The 25,976-nt window shown below is 33.6% G+C and overlaps 1 protein-coding gene across 1 annotated transcript in view; it reads right to left on the reverse strand.

Annotated features, from left to right (window-relative positions):
- Positions 1–25,774, reverse strand: part of LOC129216624 (pre-rRNA-processing protein TSR2 homolog) — a 29,103-nt gene extending 3,329 nt beyond the window's left edge. Inside the window, exons 1-2 of the mRNA XM_054850841.1 lie at positions 25,574–25,774; positions 4,195–4,285 (exon numbers count right to left, since the gene is read on the reverse strand). Coding sequence (XP_054706816.1) covers positions 4,195–4,285; positions 25,574–25,639 — 157 coding nt within the window. The 5' untranslated portion in view covers positions 25,640–25,774. The remainder of the gene's footprint in view (positions 1–4,194; positions 4,286–25,573) is intronic.
- Positions 25,775–25,976: the final 202 nt, after the last annotated feature.

The following is a 25,976-nucleotide window of genomic DNA, read 5'->3' on the forward strand; positions in this document are numbered from 1 at the left end:
AAAAGGAAATAAAACAACGTTAGAAGCACAGTGCAGGATCACTGCAGACACGTGTTTTGGCGTTACGAGGAATTTCTTTTTCAATGCACAAAATGTGAGCTCGTTGATTTAAAGGCATCCAGCAAAAGTCCAATTTTTTGTCGTATGCCTTTAGTCTTTAGTTCACATGTTATGCACTGAAAAGACGATCCTTGTAACACAGAAAAACGTGTCTGCAATGTTCCTGCGCATTGGTTTTTTTTGCCTTTAAAAATTATTTATGTTTAGCGAACTAGACCTATAATGAATAAATTTGTATAATTTGTTTAAATTCCAACTTGATAAGTCATACCTTTTATTTATTCATTTTTAATTTAAAAAACATTATTTTTGCAAAATTTTGTAGTTAAATTTCAGCAGGAATTTAGTTTAAAAACTATTATATGGACAAGGAGGTCTATACTACTATTTCAATAAGTTCAAAATTCATCGGTGTGTGTCGGTGGTCCTTCTTTCAGCATAATTGGTACTGGGAAACTCGGCCGAGTAGTGAAAGGCCGAGTTACTCGGTAACTCGGTACTCGGCTGAGTAGTAAAAGGCCGAGTACTCGGTACTCGGCTACTCGGCCAAAGTGCTACTCGGTACGTCTCTACTAATTTGATATATTCCCCATAAAGATATGATTTACAAATTGGTTATAGAAGTCATAAAAGTTGAACGTGAAAACATTATTGGATGACAAAGACATTTCATAAGTGTAGTAAATAATGCTTAAATGGTGCTTGGCTATTTTTTCAAGTTTTATGTTTATTGCTTTTTCCTCAACCACACTCTAGCAGCAAAAGTTTTGTCTGATTAATATTTAAATATTTAAAAATACCTAAGTAGATGTGCTATATTAAGTGATCGTATTAAAAAAGCAATTGTTTAGTAAATTGCAATTTTAACATTGTAAAAAGATTCATCCACAAGTGATGTCATGCCTTAAAGAGGAGATGGGCTCATGAAATTGTGACAAGGGGAAGAGAGAGGATGGCAAAAAGTGACATCACACAGTTATTATAACAATGTTTATGAAAAATATGAGCTGTGACAAGGGAAGGAGCAAGGAGAAGTGTGAAAAAGGGGGAAGAGGGTCAAATGTGTCGAAACCGAAGTGTGAGAACATTCAAGGATAGCCCAAAAGTATTCCCTCAAAATCTCATTTTACTCGTTCAAAACTCCTTCATTTTATTTCTGAAATTGAGTACAAACCCTGTCAAGAGAATTTTTTCCCGTGTCTGATAGAATGTGTTTGGAACTTCCATGTTACATAGAATTTGAATTATGTTTTTTAAAGCAAATTTTAATAATGGCTAATCCCTTATTCACGCCATTGATAACCAAATTCATTGTTGGCCAACAAGAAAATTAAACGCAATGATTTAAAATTTTTATCTGTTGCCAGTTTCTACTTGTTAGCAAATAAAATACTTGAAATTGATTTTTAATAGTATAAGGCTTTTAAAAGGATTTTCAATTTTTCCTCTTGATTCTACAGTTGCGACTCAGTCGGGGTTTTTTAAAATTTTTAATTTTAGTTACTTGTTCATATAGAAGCTAAATGCATTTGTGTATGAATTAATGTACAGTCATTAATATGGAGAAAACATAAGAAAACCAGAAAGAAGAATTGGAAAGAGAATAATATCTTGGTTTTAAAATTCATTTAGCAATGATGATATGGGTGCTCATATGGGAGGCAAGTGGCGGCTCAAACCCCCCCCCCCTTTCCGATAGAAATTAGAACTTCCTTGCTTTTAGTACTTTTTTACTTGCAAAACTGTAAAAAACATTTATTCTCGAGCCATTAATGAATAAGTTATTAAAAATGTCAAATTTCAAACACACACGTAAATATAAATATTCAGGGTGGCGACAGAAACTGAAAAAAAGTTCCCTGATTTCCCTGATTAGGTTCATCAAATTTCCCTGATTTACGTTACCAATGATAACGGTTTCCTTTCTTTGCTCTGCTTGAAATCCATTGTATGTTTGTATAAAATACAGTATTTTAAACGTTTTAGGTTATGTAAAGTTGTTGAACTAAAGATATATAATTTTATAAAAGATGCTGTTTTTTTAATAAAATGTTAAAAAAAAAACATATCAAGTCGATTTTTTTGAAAAAAAAAAAAAAAAATCCTACAAAACAGTATATTAAATTTTTCTATTTGGAAAGTTATACAAAATTTTTAAAAAATACTTTACTTCCAGTAACCACTTAGCATAAGAATTTTAAGAAACTATTAAAATCACTCTTAAAAACACTGTGTATTTATGATAGAACTAAAAAGTAATTGAAATTATTTTGAACTAAATTTTCAAACAGTATAATAATTGTTGCAAGAAAAACAAGTAATAGAGAAATAATAGAAATAATGTAGTTATTCTTATATAACTAATTGACATAATTATGCAAAACAGATGAAATCTTTTGACATCCATTCATAGGGAGCTTTTCTCTAATCAAGAACATAGGTTTTAATGAATGATTACAGCATTTTAACAATAAAAAAAAAAAAAAATATTTACTTAAGTGCACAAGTTAACTCTATTTCAAATGATTTCAGTGTATATTGAAAAAAATCTTAGGTTGCTTTTGTAACAAACAGCTTTAAAATGCAAGGGGAAAAAAAGCAATTGGTTAATTTCAAAATATATCGAAGAATATAACTTGGTTTTAAAATAAAAGAATCATTTAAGCCTGAAAAAAGAAAACCTTTCTAAGCTGCGGAGACAGCAAATAGTATAACGGCAAAAAACAAAGTTTTTTTAATTCAGAGTTCAATTTCAGCAATTACATAAAAAATGAGAAGAAGTAATAACTTTTAAGCTTTTATCAGTATTAATTCAAAAAACAAAGATTTCTTCTTGAAATCTTAATTACAATTCGCTTATTACTTCGAGACAATGGAATAAAGGCAAAGGAGCTAAGGCATTAATGACGGTTTCCTCTTTGCCTGTAGAGTTGTTTATTTTAAGCAGTATTGAAAGGCGTGAAAGCAAACTTCAAGCTAGGTAAAATAAACAACTTTACAGACACAGAAGCAATTTTAGGAAGTTCATCCTGTGGTTAATAAGTAAGATGCAATACTTTGACGTTGAGGAAAAAAGATGCACAAATATGCAGCAGTGTATAATCGCACCTAATTAATTTTAACTTTTTTTTTTTGAACAGATAATTGGCGGAAAATGCGTAGAGAATTAAGGTACTTAATTTTGCAAAGCAAAAAAAAAAATTTCTTCATAAAAGCAATTTTTCCTGATTTTTTTGTTAGTTTTTCAAAATTCCCTGATATTTCCCCGACTTTTCCCTGATTAATAAAGTTCCCTGACTTTTCCCTGATTTCCCTGATCTGTCACCACCCTGATATTGAATTTTTTCATATATTAGGAAGTTTGGTAAACGCACCAGTAGTGGCCACTTCAAGGTTTATATTTGAAAAAAATAGGATTCCAGGTTTCCCAATGGATTGATGCACTTTTGAATCCATTGGGAGTTTTGGAATCCCATTTTTTTAAATATAAACCTTGGAAGTGGCCACTACTGAAAGCACTGGCAACTACCGGCAAGTTATTAAATGCTGTGTTTAAAAAGTAAAAAAATTGTATCTGCATTACGGTGAGAAAAAAGAGTTACTATTGTAGATAACTTTAAATGCTCAGTATTTTTCACAGTCAGGTTCAGGGTTGGCAAGAGTTTAACATTTGATAGTTTTATCCAATTTGATGACGATGTTTTCTACCGTCATGTCCCTTCTGACATAATTGTCAAAAACCTAAATTTCTGTAAAACGTGTCTAAAACTATAAATATTGGCAACAAAATTATGTTAACACATGAACCTGAGCTTTAGAACTTTTGATTTCATTAAAAATGCATGTGCCGCTAAAAACAAAAAGCACTATTTGGTAGTTCACAATGTCATCATTGCTCGAACTCGATCTGGATTCATTCGGCATGGGTCCAAGCCTGTCGAATTTGACACTACTCCAAGTGGAGGTGACAGCGTTTATACCCTAAAAAAGTATCTGGTTCCTTACTTTGCAATACATTACTTTCTTTAAAAAAACTATGTAATGTACTTTGCATAAAGAAATAAAATTAAAAAAAAATCAGATTTGATACAACACTTTTAAAAGATTAGGTGCAATATTTTATTTGACACATACCATAACGTTTAAAGTAGTTTTCCACTTCTTCAGCAATCCATATTTCTTTTTCTCGAGCATAGGGACCACCCATCCCTTCATCAATAGCAGCCTAAAAATTAATCATAAGAAAAGTCTTGAAATCAATAAATATATCATTTGAAGAAATGAACATGCAATGGAGGATTCCACCAAAGTGGTCTTTGCACTCTGAAATTTTTTTTCCACATAAATTGGAAACAATTTTATAGAGGTGCATCCCCCTCAATATCACACATGGAGACACTACCAAAAGCAAGAGACCCCTTAAATTAGAAAAATACCCCTCAAAACACCCCCCCCCCTAAAAATTTTAGTGGCGCAGTCTGCCCCTCCCCCACTCCCCAGGTAGGCATCCATGAATTTTATTAAAATGAAAAATGTCTCGTTTTCAATTTCAGCATCTATTTTGAGATTAAAACATCTTTATATCAGATTTTGGCCATATTTGAGAGTACATAGGCAGAGACAAAAAAATGTAGTTATGAGATAAATTTTAAAGTCATGTTTTCTTCAATCGTAATTTTTCTTTTGGAAAAAACCCCCCTAAAAAAATACAAATAATAGCAGTAGGTTTTAACAGCCACAGTCTTCGTTAATGGTGACTGGGGGACGTTAAATGTATGCTTGTGGTCACAAAATCCTCTAAGTGAAATGATAACTCTGGGGGTGCTGGACCAGAGATTGCTCAGCTTCTGGTGTGGATCAAAAAATTAGAGCTGTCTTCAGGGTCCCCTTCAAAGCACAGGGGCCAATCCAGTATTTTTTTCTCACTACCTATTTTTGTGAAAGTATTGCATCATTCCATTTTTGTGAAAGTTTTTTTTTTATCAGCATTGTTTTTGTGAAATTTTAGAGGCATCCTAATTTTTGTAAAAGAGAAGTAGAACAAGTGAAGTTTTAGTTTGAAAAGTGTAAATGTCATCTAGTATTATTTTTAACAGATTTCGTTTTTTGGGGAGGGGGGGGGGGAGTTAAAAACCTAAGTACGAAAAATACCATCGTAATTTCAGCTTAATAGGCTGTGTATGTACTGTGTACAATATGGGAAGTTATGAAAAAACCGGTTTCCCAAAACAAATGTTAAAAGATTGTGATAATATTGCATCAATACCCTTAGGCGAGAAACAGCTAAAAATTAGTTAAAATACTACAAAAAGGTTTCTATTTAAGCGACTATTCATATAAACCTGCTTAGAATTTTATTTTATGAGTAAATTTTGTTTTAAACAGAGAAATAAATTTTATATTTTAAAATGCTAATTTTGTGAAATTTTTGATGTTTTTGTGAAGCCACTGTTTTTATTACTTGATTTTTGTGAAAGTACCGATTTCAAAACAATATTTTTGTGAAGGTACCGAAAAACGGTAGCAAAATCAGCCTGTATTGGGCCCTGAAGTATGACATAATTTGCGGACAGCCCCGATGATGAAAAAACAAGCTCACTTGTTTAAAAATGATATTTTGAATTATATTTAACTTCACTCAATGTTGTTGTGTCACTTTTGATAAGTTCAAATATCACCAGGTACCAGAGAAAATTTTCTTACCTAACACTGGTAGTCTACAGAAAACGATGTAATTAATAACAGAGATCGCGCTAAGGATTTCGAATTGTTCGCCAGTAAATTAGCCAAATTTTTCAAAGGAAAAAATGGCTAAAAACAACTTTAAGTGATATTTATCATTTTTTAATAAATTTGAGGGTAGAAGTAAAAGCTTTCAACGAAGAAAAGACTGCATTCCTATCTTACTCCGATGTTTCAGACATCGAACACAATGAAGCAAACGCGCCATTCAACAAGGCATCCGCCAACACTTTCTACTCGGTAGCCACACTGCGCACTCGATATCCAATCAGCGAGAGGCGCAAGTACAGTGGCACAAAGAGGAGAGAGGCAAACGTCATCCTTCATCCGATCCGATGGATGGTAACGCTCCGATCCAATGCTGACGCGCGTTCGTGCATCTCAATCTGCTATGAGTGGTCCGAGGATAAAACAACTTCCAGTGATTTCTAGTCTGGGAATTTTGTGAAATTCATTTTTAGGGGTTGGAATTTTGTGAAGGGTCTGTTTTTAGGGGTCCAAATTTTGTGAACGGACCTAATTTTTATCTAGATTGAGATCTGAAGGGAGATTTTTTTTCCCCTCTGTGTATATTTTAGAGAATTTTCTGTTCGCCAATAAATTCGCCAAATTCGAATTTTGTTCGCCGATTTTACGATTTTATCGCATTGGCGAATGCTTAACGTGGTCCCTGAACTATATTTTGTTTTATAATTTAAACCTAATAGATGCAGGTACGAATGGTAGCCAATCCATAATGTGCTAAAGAAACTACTTTTTCAAAAATATTTTAAAAGAAGTGGGTGATTGGATAAATGATAGAGATTATACTGCCTAAATGCAGTTTTTTAAAAAATAAATTTTAATATTTTGATGAACTCTTAAGTAGTGATGTAAAATACAAATACAAAAGTGACGACCAGCAACAGGCTCTGGGCTCAGCTAGACTGGTTCCTAGTCAATTTACAATCCCCAGTGAAGATCGATGGCCCTCTTAAAACTATCTACTCCCTTGCTCATTACCACCTCGTCTGGTAAGCTGTTCCAAGGTTCCACTACCCTGCTAAAATAATAATTTTTTCTAATATCCATGTTAGCCTGAGATTTAAATAGCTTAAAACAATGACCCCTTGTTCTGTTTTCAGTGCTAAACTTCAGCCCCGTAACATCTTTCATTTTAATAAATTTAAACAACTGAATCATTTTCCCTCGGTCTCTTCTTTGCTCAAGACTATACATTTTTAGCCTTCTAAGCCTGGAATCATAGTCTAAGTGAGAACGTCCATTTATTAGCCTTGTAGCCTGCCTTTGAACCTTTTCCAAATACATTAATATCTTTCTTAAGATAAGGAGACCAAAACTGAACAGCATACTCCAAATGAGGTCTTACCAAACTTCTATATAAGGGCAGAAGAACTTCTTTAGATTTGTTTGTAATAGATCTGTTGATAAAACCAAGCATCTTATTGGCTTTGTTACTAGCAATGCTGCACTCTGTTGGCTAAACTTTAAATCCTGACTTATTCAGGCTTTTCTAAACCTCTCCGTAAAATCAGATTTGACGAAATGACAGAATCTGTGGCAACACAGGGGGTGTATCTGGGAGGGTCTAACTCGATTTTTTTTGCACTGCTAATTGGACAGATTTCATGATGGACAATGTCAATCATTGAGTTGTTGAAAGGACAGTCGTAAATCTAAGCTGTCCCCATCGGTACTCCTTTGCGGTCGGACGAGAGCAGAGAGCTAAGAAGGATTCTGTTCCAAAACATGTCCCCCCTCCCCTCCGGCCTGTTTCCCACCACGACAACAGATCGGCGTAGCGGAAAAAACTCACGAGTATAAGGATGAAGAAAAAAGAATCCAATTCTCCTATTCTATTCTACCTCCCTTCTCACTTTTACTTGAAAACTTTGGAACCACGGGACAATTCTCCATTTTCTCTTCGAATCGAATTCTAATATTCTTCAGTAAAAAATAAGCTAATGAATAAATAATTAGCATTAAGTAAATAAATAACCAGAAATTAAATAATTTATGCTTTTATTTTTCTTTTAATTAAAAAATGAATTCAAGTTCAAAGGATCTCATTTTAATCTGTAATCACAAAACTAAAAACATAGTAATTACAGTCTATTCATTTATAATCTCCATTCTTCTTCTCATAGGCTAAGTGCACAATATTTTAAAAAATCTCTTAACATGTTTTTTTTTTTTTTTTCACTTATTAAAACAGAAGTTATTGTTACCTTTGTTTGAAATTATTTCACGCACAAAATACATAGAATCGTAATCAATCGGGGGAAAAAGCAAGACCTATGGGAGGGGTCCTGACCCCCTGGACCCTTGTGTGCGCCACTGATAAATACCACTAAGGTTTTCATTATTTATACACGTGTACTAAATGATTAGAATGAAATGACACCTCTCAGTAATGCTAAAAGCAAATTATTGCAGAGCTTAGTGTTTTTGACAGTTGCATGCAGAATCAACACTTGATTTAAATCTGAGAAAAGCCATGTTACTGCGTACAAAAGCCCTTTATCACGCTCTGAATGCAAATTGGGAATTTTACTGTTGTTTTTCTTGGATAAAAGCCTACTTCAATTCAAACTTTCGTCGATGTGCCTATTCATCAACATTTTAAGATAATTTCAATTCATTGAGCGTATTGTTAAAAAAATAAAAATTATATGTTCACAAATTTTACCAATGCATAAAATAAAACGTAAATAATTGAACTCTAATGGTTTAAATATACTTCGAAAGAATGAATAAAGTGTAAGAAAGCATACAGTGGTTTAAAATAGTCAGCACATGGTATTTAGGAATTTCCGTATCATAAAAATTTGATTTCTTGAGGCAAAGAATGTTTTTTTCTTTCAGTTTGACACTCTCTGTTATTTAAACATTTTGTTCACATAGTAAGAAACAAATAAAACTCCTTATGAAAATAGAGTGGCATTAAACAATATGAGTAGCACAGTATACTAATGAAAAACGTTATCGATCATGAAAGCGTCTCGAAAAATATTTACGTGTACCAACAACTACGCTATTGTAAAAAGATTGCCATCAATCATGAAACAAGAAAAAAAATTCTTCCTAAGAAAAAGGAAGGAACATGGTTTTGTTAATATTTTCGAAAAAGATTTTCGTTTAGAGTTCAAAACTGTCATATGACAAAAAAAAAAAAAAATGCATCGATTCAATGAATTAAATGTATGATCATGTTCAATCTCGAGAATTATAGGAAAAAATAGCTTGCAAAAGACACAAAATTAAATAAGCATTATTCGAAAGGGGAGACAGTGAGGCACTCAATTATGTGCCAAAGTAATTATCACTATGAGGAACGTTTCTTGTTCCCAGTCTCATTCGCTGTACGCAAACGAGAAGACTTGTTTATCCAAAGTGGGGAAACCAAGTGCAAAAGGTGAGAAAAAATTATACATGAAAGCAAATGAATTGATATCGTTCTATTTTGAGTATTGGAGGAAAACAAAATAATATGAAAAGTCAAAATGCATTGATCGGGGAAAAAAGGTAGTGAGGTACTAAATTACTTGCTAATGAGAATATCACCATACTGAACTTCCTTGTTCGCAGTCTAATTTCTTTTTCATGCAGTTGTGACAATTGATGAATTGTCACTGCAAAAATAAACTTTATGTAACATGAAAAGAGTTCGAAAAATGCACTGTAAATTGCGAAAGTAGAGTTCTTTGATTGTGAGCATACGCAAATGATCAAGACGAAAGTTCAACTAATGATACTTCTTGCAATATCGAGAATGTTTTTGTTATGAAGTGCTGCTGGCGTCATTGCTTTCTGGATTCATTAAAAAAATACTTTCAATTGGTGTTTTAAAGAGCCATTTGGGCAGAAAAAAAGCATCACTTTATACATGAAATTGAATGAAGCAAATATGATCTTGTTCCGTCTTGAGTATTGAAGGCAAACAAAATAATATGAAAATTCAAAAAAAAAAAAAGAGTGAGGAAAGAGTATGTGGCCCTAAATTACTGTGACAGTATCACCACACTGAACTTTCTTGTTCGTAGTCTCATTTATTTTTCATGCAGTCACGATGATTGACAAATTCGCCCTGAAAAATTCGCATTGCTTTCTTGATTCTTTGAAAAAATATACTTTCAATTGGGGTTTTAAAGAGCCATTTGGGCAGGAAAAAAAGCACCAATTTATTCATAAAATTGAAGGAATCGAATATGATCCTGTTCCATGTTGAGTGTTGGAAACAAACAAAATAATATGAAAATTAAAAAACAAAAAAATGATCGGAGAAAAAAGGTTGTGAGGTACAAGGGCGGATTCAGGGGAGGGTCAAAGGGTCAGCTGACCCCCTGGGAGAAAAATGTCATTATGATTATTATTAAACTTTAATTCTTTACATCCGAAAAAATAGTACATGGAATCAAAGCCAACATTTTTTTTTTTTGCTCGGTTCTGTAAGGTAGTTCTTTTTAGAGCGTCATAATTCAAAGAATTGACCAGGACCGTCGCTATAGGGGGGTGAGGGGGGTGTCTCACCCTCCCAATGATTTCATCCAGTCGGCAAAATGAGTTTGAGTCGGCATTTTCAATATTTCGGAATTTCAAAGCATTCATTAAATAAAAAATTAAAAAAGAAAAGTCAACAAAGTTACTTCCACATTCTTTCGCCGACAGTTTTCTTTAGCGCGTCATTTTATGGGTGCTTTGACTGGTCCGTGAGAAATATAGTATGGCCCGATCGTCAAATTAACCAGAATCGGTATTTTTGACTTTTTAGTTTCAGCATTCAGGAAACGTTTGATCTTTTTAAAAATGTAGTACACATGGTACAGATTTATAATGAATAATAAGCATTGACAGGAGAAAAGAAAATCTGAACAGTTTGTACGGGCATACCATGTTTGACAGTGCTTCATGTTCATTCTGATAAATTCTTTTTTCAGATACACTGTAAAAAAAATCCGAAACGTTACTGAGTATTTCCGTGCAACGTTTCGGGATTTCAATGGTTTTTATATACTTCCTGGAAAAATCAAGTATCACTGTCAAAAAGTTTTCTGAATTGCTACAAGTTGCACGAATACCGACTTCTCACTGGTGTGAAAAATATTTTTAGCTCCCAGTTTAAAAATTAACTGAGTGGATTCATAAAGCGTATCGGCATCAATTCAAGTACGGTCTGTCTGTACTGATTAAGCTCCCAAAGGGAGCGAATAAGTATGGACTACATTGCTTTGCAGGGGCGCCGACTTGCAAAAATCATTGGGGGGGGCTGGCCCAGTCATCACCGGGGGTTTAGGGGGTTATGTAATCCCATGGAGGTATCCCCCCCAAATAAAGGTTGATTGTTGTGCCTTGAAAATGCCAATTTACATATTTTCTGGTGTGTATAATTTAAAAAACAAACAGTATGTGGCATGGCGTTTTCAAAGTAAAACAATCCAAAAATTGGTATACAAATTTTTCTGGTTCAACTAGATCATGTCACTTGTCTTAGTAAGAGACATTTTTTTGTTCTATTTTATGGGGAGTCATGCAGTGCCGTAGCTAGGCATGGAAAAGGTAGGGCGCTTGACTTGCATTGAAGGGCACTGCCAGAAACACCGACTTAAAAAATATCCGGGGAAAGGGGGCATGCCGCAGGAAATTTTCTAAATTTGAGATGAAAAATAGTGAGTTTTAAAGTTTTTTTAAAATTATATAATCAACATTAGAACTTCGAAAACTCGACAAGCCTGACACATATTTTTTGGCTTCGAAAAACGGAAGAAATAAATACAAACACACACAGTATTTTTGTAAAAAGGAAATTTAATTTACGCATGCTTTTTAAGACCAGTTGTTTTTACATTAGTGACATCGGCTAACATATTCAAGTGTAAACGCAGTCTCTCAATGTCTAGGTCATTTTTAAAAACTCAGTTGATTTTTCAAAATGTTCTCCTCTTTCACCTCTGTTTAGTAAAAGCAAGCACTCTTGTTCAACTGCAATGACCTGTGTGCGTCCAGTTGATGTAAATCGCCCAATAATGCAAAATTGCACCATTTTACAAACCTCAATGTATATTGCCTTGTAGTACAGTCAACTCCCGTCTTACGCGAGGGATGCATTCCAAGACCTCTCGCGTAGGTCGAATTTTCGCGTTGTGGAAAACGGTATGTGTAAAATTTTTTATAAACGTACCCAATTATCTTAGACACTAGTAAACACCCCCTCAAACTGTTAAAAACCATCTCTTAACTAACTGTACATTACTATCTCTTATATAAAGAACTGAATGTTTACTTGTATTTAAAAAAAACGTTTTATTCAACATAAAATACTGCTACGATGTACAAAATCAATGATTAATGGAAAAGAAAGAAAAAATAAACCGGTATACGGTAGACACAGTATATAGTAAGAAAAGCAAATGCATCTTTAGTTGTACTGTACAGTCGATCAATTAATGACATTCGAACACAATACATGAGCAGTTTCCATTTTCATAAATTTTTGCAAGACACTACTCGGGGAATTTTTACGGATTTCCTTTTCTTGACTTGTAATTGTATGTACGGAAGAATCACTCATACCTAATTCTCGTGCTACCTTCAACGCATTTTTTAGTTGACCATCAGCTTTTCAAGAAGCTCTAGCTTTTCTTTAATTGTCATGAAACTTTCTCTTTTTATCTTCACAAACTTTAGATGAAACAGCGCTCTTAGGTGTCATTATATTTCATTAACTTTCGCATTTAAAATGAAAAGGGAACTTCTACTCTCAGCGATGGTAAAAGGATAAAGATACATTCATGAAAAAAAATTTTTTAGTAGCCAATAACAAAGCTGATACGAACACACCCTGATTCCCTTCCGAGAATTTTCGTGTTGCGGTGAGGAATTCGCGTTAGGTCTGAATACTGGAAAAAAAATCGTGTTATAGCTATTTCGCATAAGTAGCGCGAGTCAAATGTTTTCCTTTGGGATTTTGAAAGTGTGCGGTGAGCTGCGTTCATTGTTTTCATACTTCTTTGGTACACGTCGATTCCGAGGAAGGGAAGGATCATCATTTTGTGAAGGATTTCTTTTAAACACGATCCCCAAAAGTACTCAAAACTATCACGCCTCCCATTTTATATACAAATCAAACTCTCATATATATTTTTCCAGATCAGCAACACTTAGGTGAGCGCGCCGCAGCGCTGCCCACCGGCAACAGACTTGACCCGTAAGTTCGCGCACTGGGACAAATTTTTACAGTACTCGCAGCACTGTAACACTATTATCATTCGCACCACTCGTTTTCAGTTAACCTGCTAACACAACCGTAATAATTATTTGTTTTAACTCATTACTGAATATATTTTACCAGGTAAACTATCTTCAAACAAGGAAAATAAAAGATAAATTTATGAGTTTAGAAAGCATAATGTAACTTATAATTTTCTTGATTTATTGGGGGGGGGGGCTCTGCCCCCTCAAAAGTATTTTTGAGGGGGCTCGGGCCCCCTCAAGTCCCATGGAGTCGGCGCGACTGTTGCTTTGCAAGAATTGCGGGCAAGTAAAATTTTCGTTACTTACTTGCAATTCTGGCTTAGCTATGGCCATGGTTGCAATACTGCCTATGGAACTTTCTTAGTAAACCAGGAGAGTGCCAAACTATTATATTACATCTATCTATGTTTACTCTACAATTGCAGAAACACGCCTGGCTATAAACGGGAAGATTTCTGAATTTTCAGAACCTTCCGGGATAATTTCAGTAAGATTACTGAAAATTAGCGGAAAACGTTCCTAGTTTTTGCAAGATATGTTACTGGCAGAAATTGGGCACATCAGCTGCGTATTATTTTTCAGGAACGTTACTGAATCGTATTTACAGTGTAGGATCATTTTTTTTCAACTGCTCACTATATGCCGATTGCTTAATTTAGGACTGCTTATTTTCCCAACACAATAAGTGCTCACTGAGAAATTTCATTTAGAGTCGGCATTTTTTAATCTTTTTCAATTGATTCTGGATTTAAAATCTTTGAGTAAAGTAATATGCAGCTTGACATGTGCACTTTTTCGCCTTTATAAGAAAAAATCAAAAACATAAATAGTTTGCATAGGCATGTTTTTGTGTATCACATGAAAGATATAATCAATTAGCCGACAGCTAATTGCACTGCATTTTCGATTTTCCAGCAGTTACTTCAACAAAATTTGATTTTGCCGACACTGTATCCAGGGACGCCCCGAACTGAAATTTTTGGGAAATTCTCACTTTGGGGGGAAATCTTAATTTTCCGAATGATAAAATAAGGGTATGCAATATGCACCCATGAGAAGGGACACTCGGGAATTTAAAAATTGCAATTATGTCTCCAAATTTGCCGAATTGTCAGACGAAATGTTTCAAATGAGGACATTTCGAGAGATCACAGGGACCTCCCGTTGGGCAATATATAATTGCCCTTATAACTATCTCAGTGGACAATTTCAGTTATAATCAACTTTTTACTTTTAGCGCTAATTCTGAATTCCCATGTCTTTGGTCATAATTTTTCCATTTTAACAGCTTTAAAATGCAAAGCACGAATTTTTCGCTAAAACAAGGCTGAATTTCATTTTAGTGTATTTTGTTAAGGTTAGAAAGAAAATATATACTTAAAATATTATTTAGAAATATTTGGGAATCTGTATTACACGTTAAGATAACCTAACTATGAGTAACCAAGATGTACGTTTCAAACATTTTTATTTATTTTTTTTTTTCAAAATAATTATTCAGTACAGTATATAGAAACGAACGGCAAACTTCAGTTTAAAAATAAAAGTAGATTTATAAACATACAGTTGGGCCGTCGACTCATTATAAAATTGTGTCGTCAATAAAAACCACAGCAAAGTGGGAAAAATATACGGGGCTCTGAAATGAAAGACAAATTAAAATATCACAAAACAAAGTCATTTTGGTAGATATAAAATGTTAGATTTTGAAACAAACTTCTGAATACATATTCAGCACCCTTTCTGCTTTTTCTAGGCTGACGGGTAAAAATCGAAATTGCACAGATCAGGGTTGGCAAGGTTTTGGACACTACGGTAAAAACCCTGGTTTTTACCGTCCTGTCCAAAACCCTTGTGTCCAAAACTGTCCAAAACTATGTTTTTAGAAAAATTGTATTTTGTGAAAAAACATTAAAAACAGAATAAAATGTATTAAAGTAATGCTTTAGATTGAACATTTATTCAATAAGAACATTCAACTTATTTGTGCAGCTGATTTTAATCTAGTTACATAGAAGTTGAAATCTTGATTACAATTTCAATTTGTATGCATGAGTCTATTTTATTTTTTATTTATTATTTTTTTGATAACAGTAACCAAATTTCCCTATGTTTATGCATGTGTGCAAATGAAAGCAGGATTGGCAAGGTTTTTTACCATCCTGTTCAAAACCCTTGTGTCCGAAAGTATTCAAAACTATTTTTTGAGAAACTATATTTTGTGAGAAAATATCAAAAAGAGAACAAAATGTGTCAGAACTATTTTTTGGACTATTTAATACATTTATTCAATGTGGATATTCAAGTATAAATATATATATATATATATATATAGTATATAACTTATTTGTGCAGCTGATTTTAATCTAGTTACATAGAAATTAAATTCTTCATTAAAAATTTCATTTTGTAAGCAGAAGTTTTTTTTTTTTTTCATTAACCAAATTTTTAGACATTTATGCATGTGTGCAAAAGAAAGTGTTCAAAATATAGTTCAATAATTGACTTAAATGCAATAAATTACAAATTTTTGTAGTTACAGAATGTATTATATTAAAAATATGAACTAAAAAAAGAATAGCACAATAGTTTTATATTTAAGTGTTTAATCATCAATTTTTTGTTCTTTAATCTATGATTACAAAAGTAATATTCATTAAAACATTATGTAAAAATTATTTGCAAAAGCCATTAAAAAAATTAAGCTTTTTTTTCGCCTCAATATTTATTGCACATTTAATAACATTCCTTTGAGTTATAAATGGAACTGAAATTAGTTGTCTTGGTAGTGTTGTGTATTTCTTTTCATAAATCTACCAACTGTTACATAAGGAAGTTTTTATGTACTAGTTACTGGCATTTTTTTAAGTAAAATATTTTTTAAATGAACATTTGGAGAAAAATATTATCAAATACACGTTAATTAAACCTCATTAATATCTATATTTATGTATTACGAATATTGCATTAAAACTAATTGATTAGATTACACCCCTTTAGCTTTAGCATAGTTTTGGACAGTTTAAGACATTTTTGGACAATTTTAGACAGTTTTGGACGGTAAAAACCACCTGTCCTGTCCTAAACCAGTTTTGGACAGTCCAAAACCCAACCCTGGCACAGATGCTATTTGTCGACCAAAGAAGTGTATTGTGTCGTGATAACTAGTAACAGGAGAACAGGACATTAGTCCGTCTATTGTAGCATTCGGAAATGCCGCCGAGTAGACGGCGATGACTGCAGTGGCACTAGAAACGTCGGGCATTCAGGGTCTTTTTGAATCTTTCTCTGGAACTAGGAGCTCGAGGGAAAATTAGGGAAGTCTTGGATCAGTTTGTTGTGTGTTGTTGACTTTGGACCTTTTGTCGTGCTATGTGAACTTTCCGCCAGAAAAAGAAATTGGTTATTGGTGCTGGAGCTCTGATGAGATAAGTGGTATTGATTTTGATGTTTTGCCTGTACTTTTGTTGGCTGCATCATGGGCATCGGGCATTAGAAAAGTAGAAGACTTGAGTGATTATTCTATAAGAGCTATTTCGTTTATTCTGCACTCTGAACTGCCCCCCAAAAAAGACTAGTTGAAGTTTTGAACTTCATTCGCATGTGAATGAGCAATATTGTGGCAAGTAAAGGAAAAACTGAAAGCATTTGATCTTACTTTGAGCTTAAGAAAAAACATTGAAATGCAGCAGAAAAGATATGATTATTTTAATGTAATATTTTGAAAGCATTAATTATAAGATTCTGTTTTTTTTTTTTTTAATGTATACCTTCCAATAAATACTGAAAAATGATATTGTAAGTAGGGTGCTGAGATGGAAAACTGGGTGTAAATCTGCCTGTTACACATTCGCAGGGTATTTTAAAATACCAATACACTCTGTGATTCCGGTTATTTTTTTTTAAAGATGCAAGAGTTTATGCATGAGTAATATGCTTAAAATATTTTCTCAATTAAGAGACAGAAATACTGAAGTGTTTTCACCTGCTATAGGATTAACAGTTCACTTAAATTTACACAAAAAAAGTTTAAAAACATTAAAACTTGAAATTTGTTTTTTTTTTTAATTGCTCAGATAAATAAGACTTTGATTTCACTCTGTATTGACATCAGACAGAACTTAACCATTTAGACGCTCTTGACTATCTGCACTACTCCTTTCAATAGTTTGAAGTTGTCCCTACAGCTGCTGCCATACATACTGGGAGAGTGGCTTCTATCAAGAGCAGAAAGCTAATATTTTAAATTCACATTGAAAATCGCAATTTTAGGCAATTTTTGGTAATGTCAAATGAGGGTTTGGGTGCCTCTCGATTTTTTTTTTTTCAAAATTGAAGTCAGTTTTAGACTATCTTTCTGATATTAGTGGTGTCGAGAGCTTCTATTGGAAATATTTCGAAATTGAAGTTTAGTTTTAGATTACCTTTGGATACATAAGGTAAGAGGGGTGTTTCGGGATTTATCTCGGAAATATTTTGAAATTGAAATCTTAAAAGCGCATGTTCAGGTCCAGCTATCTTTGATAGTAACTTTTGGGAAAGCGAGAATTTCGGAATTTTCTTAAATTGAAATCTTAAAAATGCGTTTGAGGCTAATTTTTGATTGAGGGATGTCTCTACAGAGCCTTTGGTATTGAAATTTCTAAAGCGCAGTTTTAGCTAAAGTGCAAAGATCTAAGAGGAGGGAATTTTTTTTCGAAATTGAAGGACTTACACTTTTAGGCTATGTTTCGTGACGTTAAAGAAAGAGAAAGGGTTCCATGGTTCCTCTTTTCCTGTCGGCTAGTGGCGCATCCAGAAGGGGAGGGGGATGATAAGTTGAATGCTTTTAAAAACTATTCTTAGTTATTGAAGAGAGGAAAAGACCACAACTTGTGAAAACAAGGTGATCTTTATATTAAAAAAATGTTAGGAGAAAATCTTAATTCCTTTTACAAAGAAATCTTTGAATTAAAAATGTTTAATAGTTACTGCTCATTGTTCAGCTAAGTCTCCCCCACCCACATGCTACTTCTTTCCCTTTTTTTTTTAATCTTTTTTCTGGTTCGTCTGAAAATATGCTTCAAAAATCTTCAAAATGCTACTCCTCCGAAGCCCTCCACACCACAAACAAACACCGAAAGCCTTATGGCACATCTGAAATTTCGTTTCCAGCTCTTCAGTTTCAGAAAAATTCTTGGAGAACGCTCCCAAATGCCAAACAATATGGAAAATTGCTTAAGCTACACTTACCAAACAACTTTAGTGGAATAGCCCCTGAATATAAAATACTGCTTTAGTTTTTAGGATCATAATTTTGAAAAATTTTCCAGGGAAGAGTTCCATAATTTTTTTCACGTAAAATGTTCAAAGTTTGTCAGCAATTACGTTTTTAAAACTTCATTTTGAAAATTTGGAGGGGGAGGAAGAGTTGATTTAAATCTATTTAAATCAAAATCGATATGGGACAGTCCATGAGCTCCATCCCTCTCCCTAATGTCACTAAAATGGCCTGCAATCGTGTTTTTTCGACTTCAATTTCTAGATTTTTCCGCTCAGACCCCTGTACCTTTTTTCCACTTAACATCAAAGAAAGTCCAAAATTGCGTTTTATAACTACAAGTTTAAAAAATTTTCCGGGGAGAACCCCTGCCCCCCCCCCTCCCTCCTCGCTCTTCCTTATCAATTCTTTTTTTTTTTTTCAAATGTGCCCCAACCCCCTCCCCTAAAACTTTTTTCTAGTTCTGCCACTGCGGTGGCAAAAAGTTTGAAGTCAGTCGGCAGACTTAAATAAAATGAAAAGCTTTCTGCAAGCACAAACCCTGACTGGAAATTTTTATTCAACTAATTATTTTGTCTAACTCACCCTTGAATAAAGAATTAAATTTATATTCAAATATGAAAGAGTTAAAAAAAAGCGCTTTAAATCATTTTTTTTACTATAACATGTAGTTTGTGCTTATTTTTCACTAACTCAAGAAAACTGTCAAAACTATTATTTTTATCACATACGTGTTTTTAAAGGCTTTTGGAGAAAGGCTTCAACAGAAATAAACTGGGATTTTTAAAAAAAATTTCCTTAATATTTCTTTTTTAACATTAGCAGTTTGGAAAAAATTTCTACAGAGCCAAACATTTTCTGCAAACGCCGTTTGCGCGTTCGTTTATATTATAGAAGACTGTCAGTCGGCAAAATCAGTTTCAACACCCCCCCCCCAAACGAATGCACCTGGCGATGGCCCTGGAATTGACTGGATTTGTTTACTGAGGTATTGCTATTTTTATTTCTTTGTTCATTTTCAAAAGCACAAATTTCTCTAATGAGCTTAACTTTTTTTCCCAGTTCTCCTCCCCCTCAAACCACATGTTGTGCGTGTCATGTGTGCTTTTTCCTACCATTTATAGATGTAATCTCATATAACCAAAGCTTATGGTAACATGACCAGCATATCTGCCGAAAGAAATGTGACTTTTGATGAAAATTTGAGGGAATATGATCCATAGCTCAGGCTGCGGCATTGAAAATTTAGGGGGAGGGGAGGTAATTTGAATGGGTTTTGACTTTGGGGGGGGGGGGAGTACACCGTAGCATATGAGGCAGTACGGTCTCCTGCATGGAATGATGGGCAACCCTGCTTAACTGCTGCTTTTTTACGTAGGAATAATAACGATATCCATTGAAATTCGACCCCCCCCTTACAAAAATTTCTGCCTCCGCTCCAGGTGATGTACTAAATCATACTTGCTGGTGACAGTATCCCCATACTGAGCTTTCATGTTCGCAGTGTCATTTCTGTTTCATGCAGTCACGATGATTGACAAATTCGCATTGCAAAAATAAACTTTATGTAACCTGAAAAGAGTTCGGAAAATGCATTGTAAGTAGTGAATAGAGTTCTTTGATTGTGAGCATGCACACATGATCAAGACGAAAGTAAAAGTAATGATACTTCTTGAACTATAGAGAATTATTTTGATATGAAGTGCTGCAGGCGTCATTGCTTTATTGATTCTTTGAAAAAATACTTCCACTTGGGGTTTTAAATAGCTATCTGGCAGAAAAGCATCACTTTATACATGAAATTGAATGAATCAAATATGATCCTGTTCCACCTTGAGTATTGGAGGAAAACAAAATAATATGAAAATTCCAAAAACATTGATCGCAGAAAAAAGGTTGTGAGGTACTAAATTACTTGCTGATGGCTGTATTACCACACTCAACTTTCCTTGTTCGCAGTCTCATTTCTTTTTCACGCAGTTGCGAAGATAGACAAATTCGTTTTGCAAAAATCAACTTTATGTAACATCAAAAGAGTTCGGAAAATGCATTGTAAATTGTGAATAGAGTTCTTTAATTGTGAGCATGCGCAAATGATCAAGACGAAAGTAAAAGTAATGATAATTCTTGAAATATGTACAATCTTCAAAGGAGAAGCATTTTGATACGAGATGCTGCATTCGTCATGACCTTTGTTGATTCTTAGAAAAAATACTTTCACCTGTGGCTCTAAAGTCACAGGGGAGGAAAAAATTCATAAAATTGAATATATATATATATATATATATATATATATATATATATATATATATATATATATAATTGGATTAATCAAATGTGATCCCTTTCCATCTTGAGTATAGGAGGAACAAAAAATAATATGAAAATTTTAAAAAACAATTATCTGGGAAAAAGATAGATACTTGCTGATGACAGTATTACCATAGTGAACTTTCTTGTTCGCAGTCTCCTTCTTTCCTTTTTTTCCACACAGTTATAATAACTAATAAATTGATATTGTAAAAAAAAAACTTTATCTAAAATGAAACATTAAAAGAGTTCGAAAAAACCATTGTGAATTAAGATAGTAGATCCATGGCCGCGCCGTCCTTATGTGCGAGGTCGTGAGGCGCACGACGGTGCCAGAGTCAAAAAGGCGAATTTCACTACCAATCAAAAATGTTCCAAATGAGGAGAATCTCTCCAACCAAAGAAGGGAAAAAAAAGAACTTTTCATTGTATCCAGGGCCCGCTCTGCCCAAAGTGATGCCCAAGCCCAGGCCCTGGCAAAATTTGGTGCACCCTCTCACAGGAATATCTGCAATTTTTTGTGTGGAAGTTTTCAAAAACGGGAAGAAATAAAGAAATTTACCCCCATTTCGGTACTCCTAAAATTGTGGTGCCCAGGACCATGGACCTACCGGACCGTGAGTTCATCAGGCCCTGATTATATCTTATGGTGGCGGTGAAATTACACTAATCACTGATACAAGCAATCCTCTCACTGCCTATCTAAAACGAAAAATTTTTGCCTTGTGTCTAAACATGCTTTTCAAGAGAGCAATCTTTTACACTGAAATCACGTGATGCTATTTAATGCATACATTAGCATTTTTCTTCTTCGTGTGGAGGCGTGAATGCTGTTTAGGGTTAATAGTACACGAAGCTGAGCATATGAGGCGCGACAAATTTTCTATTCTTCATTTTGGATCTTGAGGAGAATATGTTGTACTATAATTTGTGCAATATGTCTTTTTGTGATTTTTAATTATTGCTCGCGGAAGTTCGACTATTTCATTTTATCATACATAAAAATTATGGTAAGTGTATTTGCATATATTTTACTTGTGCGTAATATTTGTATATTGTAGACTACAATTTTGGCTAACTTTTTAATTCCAAAAAGTAACGACTTGACCATAATTACTCGATTCCTCTCCCCCTCCTTTTTCTTTAACTATTTGTGTGTCAGAAAAAGAGCTTTGGACAATGTATTTGTTTTAGATATCATATTCAATGCCTTCCGTATTTTAGAATTGTTAATATTTAAAATATTTTCTTTTTCCTAAACGCATTAGCAAATCAGAGGAGCTACTGAACTCGAAATAAGTTCGAGATATGAAGTGAAACTGTAATCACACACATGCACTGTAATCCAAAATTAAATACACATTTTTTTTTCAAAATAAATTAAATGACAAACGTATTTTTTTCTACGTCATATTGGTCTACAAAACCTCACTTAGCTGTTAACTATTTTCGCCGAACGCCACTGTATAAAGGCCCTCAAAAGACATTTGCACAACGGCGCTGATCAGGCTTGGCGCGGACCTGAGTAGAGCTCTTTGATCTTGGTTATGCGCAAATGATTGAGACAAAAGTTCAAGCAATGACAATTTTTGAAATATGTATAATGAATCTTCAAACGAGAAGACTCACATTTTTTCCCATTATAAGATGCAGAAACAAAATAACTTCTACACTCAAACGGTGTACTTATATTAAAACAGCATTGAAAAATATATCACCTAAATAATTTCAAAAACTTATTGAGGAACTTGAATAAAGAAAAAAAAAATGTGTTTTCTTTTTAGAACGGATGTCGTCGAGTCACATAGATACAAGACCAACACACAAAACGACAAAGAATGAATGGTCATTAGTAGGGATCCAGTTTATTGCCTGCCGAGGCAGAGGGGAAAAGCGGAGAAGCAACCAAAGACCCTGGGGGAGAAGAGAAAGTAGTCCCTCAATGTGGGGGTGTGGGGGGGAAATGGGTGTGGTCTGGTAGAAGGCGTGTTTTTCGCAGTTTTTCTCAATTTTTCGAAAATAAGGCTTTACTCCGTGGAGAATATCAATAGAACAAATTGTCTCAGAAACAAACTCAAAACATGTTTTTAAAGAGAAATGTTCAATCTCTTGCGCTCCTTTTTCCGTTTTTCCATATCATTTTTCAAACGTGTGAAAATAGTCGTTTAAAGTTTTAAAATGCTATTAAAAAAATTTCAAAATAACTACAGAAAAAATAAAAAAGAGCATCTCTAGTTCTAAGTCATAGCCATTGTTTAAAACAAACCGCATGAAAATATTTCAGTAATTTCTCGTGTTATGCTTTGAATAGGTAGCAGATTTTCCCGTAGAGAAAGCATTAGCGTCGAAAACCAAGATGGACAGTATAGAAGAGCCTTAAAGCTAAATCCTTTCTCTCGCTGTATTTACATATTACTAGGAGTCAATAGGATAGAAAATGTGGGATCTCAAAAAAGATTTTTGTTCAGTACAAATGATAAAATTACTAATAATCATTTGATTAGAACATTCATTTTATTCTGTGACTGAAGACACGATACTATAATTTTTCGGCACAGAAGTGCGTAACACAGAAATTTAAAGAAAAAAGTTTGTTTTTCTTTTCTTTTTTTTTTTTTTAATTGTGAAATACCCTTACTTGTACTTATAATTGCTTTCCTAAATGTAAGCTGTTCATTTTCATTTTTGTCGTAACTTTATGTATTTCCTGCAAATCTGTTTCTACATGCAGTACAAAAGGGGCTCTTTATACATGCAGTACAAAAAGGGCGCAATTTTTCCCTTTTGCACGGAGTGGTTCAAAAGCTAAATCCGGCCCTGATGGCTGATTGTACAACTAAGCAGAGTTTGTAAAAAAACCTGGTTCTTTTGAAAAAAAAAAAAGTTTTTTTCTTGGTCAGTTCGATGTACCCCATTTTTATGTACCTAATAAAAAAAGTAGAATTAATTTGAAAAAAAAAAGAAAGATAAGAAAAACTGTTAAGCAAATTTGCATTACATTTTTTTAAAAAGTTTGCAAATTCATTAATCTTTAATTTATCTCTTACACTTAGCTAGTTACTTTGCAATAATTTGATTTTATATCTATCAATCATGTGTAAAATTTATGGCAACATTTGAGTGAAAAGATTTAGTTTTTCAAAAAATAACCCACATGGTTGAAAAAAATAACTTGATTTAAATTGTGGTTTAAACCAACATTGTTTAAAACAAACAACCCAGTATCAGCCCACTCACTTCTGAAACTTTGATTTGGAAAGGAGGAAGTTTACTGTTCCATTTGTTCCGATTTTTGAAGCTGTCTCCTGAATGTTTCAGAGAAGGTCATTTAATCATAAATGATGTTGGTGTTCAATCATTTATTTTCTAGATCTATCTACAATTGCATTTAAAATATTCCAATTTAAATGATTTAGGAGAGGGTCGTGGAACGTCCAATAATTACAGATATTCGAAAATCATTTATAAAACTTAACTTTTGATAACTTTCCACCTGAAAGTTGCTAACCTAGAGTTGTGTTACTAATTTTACATTTTAATGTAACTTTAATGTTGAGGACTCATTTATTCGGTTGATTATTTTACATTCCAATGAAGCATTCAAAGTTGCTTTGGTGAATTATTTTATTTTTATTTTTTTATGTTATTTATTAGGCATACCATTTTATTTTGGATGTCTTAATAATTTTTTAGCGGATTTTTTTTTTTTTTTCACTTTTATGGGACTTTATGTCCCTTTTTCAGGAATTTGTTTTTAACAGATAAAATAATGCATAGCATCGCATCCGCCAGGAAGATTTCGATAATAGGGAAGTTTTCGATTTTTCAATTTTATTTTTATATGATAGAGTAACATGTATGAACATCATAGGTGAAAAAAATTTTGCGATACGATAAGTAGTTTTTTTTAAAATTAATTTTTAAAGTTCAAGCGCCTGTGACGTCAGATGGCATAGGAAGTGACGTCCGATAGGAGAGAAACGCTAGCGAACCGGTTCACATGTCATGGGAGAAATCGAAGAACGTGCATTCGACTTCGAAGATGAAACGTAAAAGGCTTATCTCCTCGCGTTTCTGGAACATTAAACCTCTCATCCTCTCGGAAATATTCGAATATCACCATTGATATTATTTGAGGAAGATTATTTAGATTGTGCTTTAACGAATCCGACCTCCATAGTGTGTTCAAAAGGATTATTGAATTTCTAAAAAATAAAAATATCAGCGCGCTCAAAATGTCCCTAGCGAAAACAAGGGATCATCGGCGGAAGGCTGACCATTCGCGCCCTGTGACGTAGGCTCGCGACGTTTCAGAAGAGCGCACTTTTGCGCGTGGATTTTTAAAAATTCATTAAAAATCAACCACGGTGTTTTAAAATTCGGCGATGGTGAATTTTTTAGTTTTGAGGGTCAATTAACAATATGCAATAGCCAAAATATGAACATTTAATAGGTTGCAACTTCCCTATTGGGAATCTGGCGATCTTTCTTCATTGGCGTCAATTTTTGGCTCCGGTGCCTGCGCCAGAGGTGTATTTTTCGTTGTAAATCTAAACAAAGAGAACCCATACATTTATTCACATAGGGTTACTACAAGTCAGCAGGGTTACCAAAATAAAATTATTTACACCAAAATGAGACGACCTCCCCAGATTCCCAATTACCGAAATATCCCCTAAAACCGCGCAGTGACGGAAAAGTACCAAAAATAATAAAATATAGGGCTAATATGAATTCTAAACATTTATTCTCATCTGAAATCGTAACATCCTCAAAACTTTCATTATGATTTAATTAGAAAACATTTAAAAATAAGAATTCTTAATTGAAAGATTTTAGACATCACGAACACGTGGATAAAGCCTAATACAAAATTTTTGATAAAAATAAAGAAAATATAACTATTTTTATGCTGTTCCAGTTTGTAAAAATAAGAAACATGACTCTTACTTGAAATCCAGTCCATTTACTAAATATGTGACGGATATATGAAAGAAATACACTTTCTAACTCCATAGCAGGATGAAACAATGATGCAAGAAATTTAGGTGCTAAGAAATTTTTGCTTAAAAAGTCATTTTTTCAATTTGGTTGTTTGTACACATGTTTATGCCTCATCGCTGCAAAATCGAAACAAAAAATCCTATCTTCTTCTTCTCCTGGCGCTTAGGCGCGGTGATGTGTTGAGCTGTGGACACAGAGTCTCTACTCTCCACTATGCATGATTAGTATAATTAGAGAAGAATAATAATTATGTAGTTTAAAAAAAAAGAATGTTTTGAATTCTAATTTTAATTAATGCTATCCTTAATAAATGGTTACAGATCATGTGAAAATGTTTTCGAACAGCGCA

This window comes from Uloborus diversus, chromosome 2, assembly GCF_026930045.1.
Source record: "Uloborus diversus isolate 005 chromosome 2, Udiv.v.3.1, whole genome shotgun sequence".
Taxonomy (NCBI): Eukaryota; Metazoa; Arthropoda; class Arachnida; order Araneae; family Uloboridae; genus Uloborus; species Uloborus diversus.